Here is a 9,244-nt window from a genome sequence, read left to right as displayed (position 1 = left end):
TCAAGTATACTTAGTACACTTTAAGTATATGGCTGTATATGTACTAATAAACATGCTTGAAATTAAGTGGAAATTAAGTGTACCTTATTTGTGTAGTAAATTAAAAATGTATTCTGAGTGTCTTACAAATATACTAGCATCATACCATTAAACTATTCGTATTGTAATAATAGTATGCTCAGTTATACTTTTGGCTTATTCCAATTAATAAGAAAATACACTTTGCAACCAATTATCAATATACTTCATTATAACTTTGCTATGCTACTTTGTATATTACATTTTTACATACTACAGTTCTGCAAATGTATTAGGCTACCAGTATACTGAAGGCTAAATTACTGCACTTTCCAGGTGAATTTTTTTTGTTGCTTTATTGTATTTCAAATATATTTACATTTTCAGTAGTACATTGCAAATATACTGACAAAGAATTGTACGATCTGTAAATATAAAATTGTTTACAAACATTATCCTTTAAACTATTTTCACAGTTCAACTTTTAACACACTTGAGAATTGTCAAAGATAATTGTTTTTTAGTACGTTTTCTAGAAATATTATGAAAAATATAGTTCACTAATGAAAAGAGAACGTCACATTGTTCTAGTAAGAAACTGAACACATTTCTCATTCATAAGAACACTGTGGAACAATATACAATAAAAAAAACCAACATTCCTGTTCATTGCACCACTGCCCTACGACCCACTATACAGAAACATACTACATATTATGTTCCTTTTCTTGGCTGAACTGCTCATTATTACACTTGTGTCTGGCACATCAGAGGCACTTGTCTGTGGAAACTCCTGAAGAGCAGCATCTGCAGAACAGGCAAGAGATAAGGTCAACATTTTGTTCCATTAGAATACCTTGGAAAACTGTATTGAACCAATACTATTTTTGAATGATTAGCAGTGAGGAATTGTATTGTATGCCAATATTTCTGCTAGGGATGAAACGGTACGAAAATTTGCATATCACGATTATAGTGACCAAAATTATCATGGTTATCAGTATTATCACGGTAATGTACTGATACACACACTGAAACCATTTCAACGAGTTTTATATTGAAAACTACAAATACAATTGCCATTTTGTTTGCATAAAAATAAAATAACAGCAACAGCAAATGCCTTTTGTAAATATGAAAATCATCTAAGTGTGCATTATCAAGATTTTATATTTTATATTATATTATATTATATTATATAGGTAATACAATGACCCCGTGGACAATTACATGAAAACAAATAAGTCTTTAGAAGACAATGATAGTAACTGTAATGAGCCCAAAAACTGACATAAATACAGCGGAGTCTGTAGCGTTTCTAGATATGCTGGTTGGTTGACTAAACTGCTTAACGTGTTATCATGTGCAGTGGACGAATAGATTCTGCCGACACACGACGCACACAGCAACAGAACAACTTGTAGCGTTTTTACAAGAGCAGCAACACTGAGAGCTTCAGTTTACACGCTGTTAGCAAGTCAGACCGACAAACCAAAGCTACAAATTAACTCACCCTGCATTGACTATAAGGTCATTTTCTTCAATCAAGTTTCCCTCAGCGCTCTCATAAAAACTAAAATACGACCGGACTTCAGAGTGACTGAAAAATCTCCGCAGTGCGTCTTCCGCCTGTTGTCATTGACCCAAACAAACCCACGTTTCATTCTGCGCATGCACGCCTTCTTCTGGGAGACGCTGGACAGTGTTTGCCGTGAGAATATAATAGCGTGGTTAACCGTACCCGGTTATCATGGTAATTAAAATGTGTACGGTAATAATAACCTTCGGGAATTTTACCATGGTTTACAGTTAAACCGGTAATCATTTCATCCCTAATTTCTACTAGTACACCATGAACATATATTAAACAATTACTGGTGGTTTGAAGTGCTGCTATAAAAAGAAAAATCACAGAAGTTTATACTACATCAAGGTAATTACCTGATTTGGCCTGCACTTTGGCAATGTCCAGCTATCTTTTTGCCAGCCCCCTTTCCCAACTTCACAACCAGGGTGGACTGCAATAATGTCCTTTGTAAACCTGGGCACACATGGTCATGCGAGATCGGTTCAGCCACAGGAAGGACTTCTTTGAAACTGTGACTGCGCTGTCAGCAAAAGGGGTGCTGTATGAGAGAGTGGGAGGGAGGGAGGGAGAGAGAGAGAGGGAGAGAATCAACTGAATAAATTAATACTGTATATAGTTAGGAGAGCTATACCTACCTATGACAAATGAATAACTGTTATTCAAGTATAAAAAAAACATACACTTAAATCATTCGTTACTTTGGAAAACACTGGTAGTAGTCTGTATATCCCACTACGGTGTGGTTTGACCAGAAGTGTGAAAGCTCCCACTGTCTGCAAGATAATCCACGTGACTGATGTGTGACACGTGTAACATATTAAATACCATCACTTTATAAGACCCATTTTACCATGAACATCAGAGGATGCTGGCAAAGACAAAAGATAAATGGTGATAAACTGATCTTCAACCAAGTTGTTGCCCTGAAACTTTAAAACAGGGATTTGTGTCTGAGAATTTAGAGTACAGAACAAGCAGCTAAGAAAAAAGTATGACTTACAATATCAGGAAGTTAAGGCGTCGTCAGAACTGGTGTGATGATCAGGACTGCACGTCTGGGGTAACAAAACAGCCTTCTTTGCGTTCTTTGCCTGGACAGTAACATTTATAATGTAAAAGTAGAAAAATAGCTTGCATTTTCCTAAAAAAGTGAAATTTTAATTGTACTATGCACAACAATATTTAATAATAATCAATTACATTCCACACCAGTTAACCGTAACAATGGTATTATATGGTTGACTTGTGTCAAGTATTTAAGCAACTAAAAATAAGTTGCTATGTTGCTAAAATAAGTAAGATTCATGAAAGAGGATACTAACTTATATTTCAGAGGGAAATACTGTACTTTCCACTCCACTAAAATTACATTTATTTGAGAGCTTTGACAGTTACTAGTTACTTTTAAGATGAATATCAGACAATATTTAGACAATGCACAATATAACAACTGAAGTAATGTTGGGATTTTTCATGCAGGACTGCTGTATTGGTACACTTACTTAGGTAAAGGATCTGAATACTTATTCCACCACTCTCTGCATCATACATAATGTTAAGTCCTCTAATGTTACCTCCCAAGAAAGCAGCTGGACGTTTAGCAAGCTAGCAACTTTACCTCAATATCTGAGCTAGCATGACGAGTAACATGTAGGCTAACGTTCCTTTTTTAAATATCCACTTACCAGCACGGCTCTTTTTTGCCTCCACCACGTCGGTCTCTCACATTTTCTTTTGCATGCGCACACTCCTACTTTCCTCCTTGCCGAATTGGAAACGAAACTGTGTCCTGGTAATCTAGCAAACCTACATTCACGTGAGTGAGCTAGGTTAGTGGACGTGGACGCAACGTACCGTCCACCGAGTACCGTCTGCAGCTCTGATTGGCTGGAAGTGAGCAACAAAACTGATACGCTTGATTGGTTGGACTTGCCGCAGATTTATTCAAAACATACAACAATCTCTTACTGTTCAGAAAACTCAAATTTTCTTGTGTGCACCTGTACTTTTGAAGTTTAGTGTTTTGTTTGACATGTTTGTGTGTAATAATCTTATTAAACATTACACGAGTAGCTATTTGTGTACTTAGTTGAAAAAATATAAAAGGGCTTTCAGTGCATTTTTTGCAGTAATAAATGTGCTGAAATAGAAGAATGAATAAGTTAACTTAGAATATACTAAAACTTTAGCATATTAAAATGGTTATTTTAAAAATAGGCTTTCAGTGCATTGTTACACTAATAATTTTGAGCATACATTTTCAAATATACAAAAAAATGTTTAAAAACAAAGTTGAAATAGTACACTTTGGAATTTACATATAACTTTCACTTAAAGTATATTTTTATATAATGTATTTCTTGAAAGTGTACTATAGTACAATTATTTTAAAGTGTGTTCAAAGTTAGTATACTTTTTATACATTTACAGACAGTACAATTCTTTCTTAGTATATTTAAAATGTACTATTTAAACTATTAAGTATTTTTTTTTTCACCTGGGCACACACATATTCATAGTTCCTTAATCTAGTGTTCTTCACTCAAACCTCTTCAGTAAATTAAGCTTATACAGTAAATTAACTGCTGTCATACATCCTGAGAAGCAATTTTGCCTCTTTGTATACGCTATATTAAGCAGTAAGTGGACGAAGCAGTGGGCGATCCAATGCTTCAGATGCTCAGAAAGGGAATACTGGAAGAAGTTTTTTTTTTTTTTTTAAAGATCATCATTAAAAGACCATGAAGATCTAGAATTCTAATGACTATTTTTTGTGATTGCAGGTGTTCACACGTAATGAAACCTTACCTTTAAATGACAACTCACTTTTATGTACACATATCACTTAATTACACCACCTAAAATGATTTGCCTTCATTGCCTTTAGAGTAATGAATTAACTCAATGATGTTCCAGTAGTATTTCACATGCGCCAACTACCCTGCATCTGCAATGTCACCTTTGTGGCAGCAGAGGGCAACACCTAAACACTGAAAGGACCCAGCTTGAACAGCTTGAATCCATGTCCATGCGTGAATCTAACGAGATGGTACTTGTCCACTCAAAAAATTCGCAGAGCTGCAGTTTCACAGTTCAAAAAAATGTCAGTTTTTCACATCAAGGGGAGATGCTCCTTTGTTTCTTACACTTGGCCACTCACTTCACCTCATCACATCAGCAGACTTTCCAGCTCACCCTCGCAGTCTGATGATGTTGTAGTCTAAAGCACATGTAGTCTATGACCTAACTCATTGTAAACGAAGGTTACTGTTATTCTTACACAAAAATTATGTTAGAAATACCGCATATTCTCTACTTAAAGTATTGATCAAAAACAATGTATGTGAACGTACAAATATTTATGAACACCTCTGAAGTGATACAATACTTTTCTGGTATTTAAAACAAATATAAATATATTTTAAATTAGTCAATATTAGGGTAATAGAGAGAGATTGTGGTCATGGCCTATATCACTAAGCGATTTTACACGATAAATTCGGATTTTTTCATAGTCATAATAGCCGTCTAATTTCACTTTAAAACTACACTTAGCCTACAATTGTAAAATCGTTTTAATGACAAAATGGTGAGGGGAAAATGCACACAATAAATATTCAGGTGACTTTCAAAAGTAATGTGACAAGATCATTCTGCAGTCTACCAATCGAAAACACTTATCTGATGTGAAAAACAAAGATTTAAATATTGAATTCCTCATTGTCTCGCGTCAGCGAAATGGTCCACAGTCATAAAATGATGTCAAATGCACCTGCTGAATTTATAAACCTGCATTCTGAATCAAACGGGCTTCAGAATGAATCGCGACGCCCATTGCATGCTGTGTTGTCACTACTGTATGGGATGAATGAACGGTAAAGCCAGAGCTGGCAGTCCTCTCTTGAATGAGGGCTCCATGTCAGATTTTACTTTCAGCCTGTGACGATGGTGTGGAGTGTAACCTATGGTACAGCTCCAGTGCACAAAATAGACTTCATGGTATTGAAGGTTTGAACATAGTCCTGTTCATTCCAATGGCAACAAGTCCTATAATCTAAAAAAGAAGAAAAAAGCAACATATAAAGAGGACTTTTTTTAGACATATTTAAAAGGGAATGATGCCTTTTTTTAAAATAAAAACAACACAATAACATAAACCCATAGAACCTAATCAATAAGGAGGGCACAAATCATACAGCTAATTCAAACAAATAGCCTAATTGAATGATAGTGGGATTTCCCCCTTAATACTGGACTAAAAAACTAGCTATTTTATCGTTAGAGTAATGATATATTTCCATTTGTTGTTAAAAGACCATGAAAGTAACCAAATCTCTGGTGACATTTTACACTTTGAGGGTTGATGCCTAGTCTACTGAAAACGTCATAATTTCAGATTATGTCAAATCCTAGGCAAAGATTTATAACAAAACAAAGCTACAATGTCAAATGTAATTAAACACTGAAAAGTCCACTCCTCACAAATGTGTGAGGAATCCCAAAATAGATGCACATGTGCTGGTCTTAGTGTTGCTCCAGAAACATACATACCACATACACATTCAGTATTCAGTCTCTATATAGTCCTGAGAAGCAATAGCCTAAAGGTTTAGACAGTTTTATAAATTAGTATTGCCTAGGGAGTCCAACAAACCCCCACACTTTTTGCAGACAATCACGGAAACAGAGATCAGTATTCCTATGCTGGAATAATAACACAAAGGTTTGCTGTAATGGTGACTTTAAACACAAATGTGTTAAAGAATATGCACCATGTAATATAAGCTAAACTAATTAAAAGTAGCTAAAAATACACAAGTCACCTTACAAAGTATACCCACAAAGTATTAACTTACAATATCAGTGATTGCCTCACAGTGACTTTAGGGCCACAAGACAGCTGCCCAGTTGGTAACCCACACACCCACATCATTAAGACAGTGAACCACTTACTACAAAGCAATGTCTATTTGAGACCCCTCCATACTAGGTGCCTGTTTGTGAAGTGTAAGCACTCTACACTATCAAACTATTTAGTATTTCACAAACAAAAAAAGATAAGAGAGAAGACAAGAGAGAACTCTGAGCCCTGTTGGGCTCTCCTGTTGCATTTGTTTTGATGATTAAAAAACATGTCAAACTGAATGTGAGAAGAAATGATTCCCTGTTTGCAAAGGGCAACATATGAGTTACAAATTTGCTGAAATTCAGCCCAGGTGAATTTCACCTGGCAACCTCTTGTGGGGGTCCTGACCCTCAGGTTGGGGACCACTGATTGAGGAGATGTAGACTAACTCTAATGAGTGAGAAGAAACAGAGAAAATTGTGAAAGCCATCCTTAGTCTCTACCACCAAATATTGAGACATTGCCTGTGGACTAATAATATGAACCATTATAAAATTGGATCCATCCAGATTCCATCCAGCAGAATAAGTTGGCTCTGCTAGAGGGGATGCTTAGCCTATATGCAGCACTGAAAATTATACAACTTGGAATAACGCTACACCAGCATATCCTGAACGCCAACGGGCACACAGAGACAGTTGGGGGTGTACGGTCTAACCAGCATTACCCTGCCCTGTGCGTCTTTTTGGGGTGTGTGTGGGGGATTTGGGAATCCCTGGGTCCTCATCCACTCCGGGGTTTCCGGACTGCTCCCGGCCACCTTATCCGTAGCACTATGTGTTTCTGAGTGAGAGAAGCCGACTCTTGTTTACAGCAGAGATTCCACGGAGGATCGGGAGACCCACAGCCTGCGTTTACCGAGGGGCGAACCGTAGGATTTCAGCCTCTGGATATAAAGGCCTACACGCGAAGGGAGTTTTGTTCTCTCATTTGTTTTTACGAGCATAAAGGCAAAACAAGAAAACACTCGTAAAGGGCATATATTCTCCCTCCCACCCCAGCCGAGGTCGTCTAGCTGGAGACCGATTCTCTTGCGTGGCACAAGTCTGGTGTTTTCTTTCAGCTGAAAATCTCGACTGACGGCAGAGATAAAGTCCGACCCGAGGAGCTGGAAATTTTGTTTAAAAAACGACTTCTCACTGCTCACTGCCAGGACAGCTTGCTGGGGATCGAGATACTGTGCTGGTTGAATGGCATAGGCAAAAAAGATTTTTCATTCATTTTTCAACCTCCCAGCCACCACCCCTGTGGATCTGGACGTGTTTTCGGCCCCACTCCTCCTCTCAAACACAGTCTTTCACACGTGGATTCTTGCGAGCAACACTGGCGTTAATTTATTATGGTGGCAGAGGCTAGGCCTACTAACAATAACCTTTAGTCTAGTATTTTTTAATTGTTATTACCAGGCCTGTACGCGCGCTGCTGTTTTCAAGAGATGGAGACTGAAGATGGGGATTACCATCATTTATCCAGTAAAATCACTGGCTCGTGTGCCATACCAGCCGACGTCAAAGTATCCTGTGATTGGCAAAAATAGCAGACTGTTTTAGTAATTTTTTTTTACTCTTCAAAGGAATTCCCTGTTATTGACAATTTATACACATTTATTTATATATGAAGCATATTTTAGAGCAAATCGTGGTAGACAAGCAAACCAAGCATTTGCAGGCTACCATAGAATAGCCTTTTTGGGCTACAGACATTTATTTTCCCTTTTTCTTTACAGATAAAGGTTGGTTTTTTTTTTTAGAAGCTGGTGTATTTTATTAAAAATCCTTCCTGCCTTTTTGTTGTTTTTTTCTTTTGAGAGGTGAATGTTGTTAAGGAACATGGGATCTGACACACCGATGTGTAGCCCGACCTTGTTTTGGGGTCTGATGCTGTCAGTCTCCACTATCTGCATCTGGTCCACATATGGAGAAAGTAAGTAGTTTTAAAAAAATATATTTTGTTTAAGTTTATTGGTTAAATAGGAGAAGGCCTTTAATATGCTTTTTTTGTAGCTCAGTCTAAACTCTTGTAAAGCAGCCTTTTTCTGACCCGTGGTAAATAATGTGTTAAAATTTATACATCAGAGGAATATATAATTCTATTAGGACTTAGTTACTCAATGCATCAGCCCTGGTGTGCACATAGCGCACCGATGTGTGCCATTTACTTGTATATTAGCTGAAGACCATGTGGTATAGCTGCACGTAGGTAGATGAACACACTTGAGCAAAATCTGTTTTATTGTGTGCAACATCGCCTCATTTGATGAAGCAGTTTGGTTTATGTAGAAACAGGGAGAGACACAAGGCACATGTCGCCATAATCTTCATGTTAGACAACCAGAAAGCAGAGGATGAACCCAGGGATCAGAGCTGAAGGTTACTACGACCATGTGGCCATTTTGCATTTCGTGGTGTGGCGTTGCTGCGCATGAATAACCTAAATCAGACAAACCATTGCTTCTTAAAAGGCCATTCAGTCATAAAACACACAAGCAGTAGGTAAAACATACACTTCAGCCGTTTATCATTATAAACAGTAACCATGGTGGAAAAACAATTTATTTGTCGGTGGTAATCATTTACAGACCCCATTTTCAACTACAACTACGTAGGCTACTCTGTGTACAGCAATGTCGTGTTAATTAATGCAAGCCTTAAATAAGAGGAACATCTGAGTTTAGACTTGTTTCCAATTCTCAGTCTTTACACCAGGTTATTTCCCACTGATGGAACACTTCA

General features: G+C 37.2%; 1 protein-coding gene and 1 long non-coding RNA gene across 2 annotated transcripts in view; one reads left to right on the top strand and one right to left on the bottom strand.

Annotated features, from left to right (window-relative positions):
- Positions 1 to 355: 355 nt before the first annotated feature.
- On the bottom strand, positions 356 to 3,448 carry LOC119894461. The gene is made up of 4 exons (XR_005442930.1): positions 3,292 to 3,448; positions 2,607 to 2,697; positions 1,960 to 2,144; positions 356 to 825 (listed from the first exon to the last, which is right to left on the bottom strand). It is a non-coding gene; the product is annotated as an uncharacterized LOC119894461 (long non-coding RNA).
- Positions 3,449 to 7,301: 3,853 nt separating this feature from the next.
- The window catches only part of igf1ra (insulin-like growth factor 1a receptor), a 74,991-nt gene continuing 73,048 nt past the window's right edge, over positions 7,302 to 9,244 (top strand). The window contains exon 1 of the mRNA XM_038706666.1: positions 7,302 to 8,435. Within this exon, the coding sequence (XP_038562594.1) occupies positions 8,327 to 8,435 (109 nt within the window). The 5' untranslated portion in view covers positions 7,302 to 8,326. The remainder of the gene's footprint in view (positions 8,436 to 9,244) is intronic.

The sequence above is a fragment of the Micropterus salmoides genome, unplaced genomic scaffold, assembly GCF_014851395.1.
Source record: "Micropterus salmoides isolate LMB-PRFRI ecotype aquatic unplaced genomic scaffold, ASM1485139v1 Ms_hic_scaffold_8, whole genome shotgun sequence".
In the NCBI taxonomy this organism is placed as follows: domain Eukaryota; kingdom Metazoa; phylum Chordata; class Actinopteri; order Centrarchiformes; family Centrarchidae; genus Micropterus; species Micropterus salmoides.
This window is presented reverse-complemented; position numbering and strand designations above follow the sequence as displayed.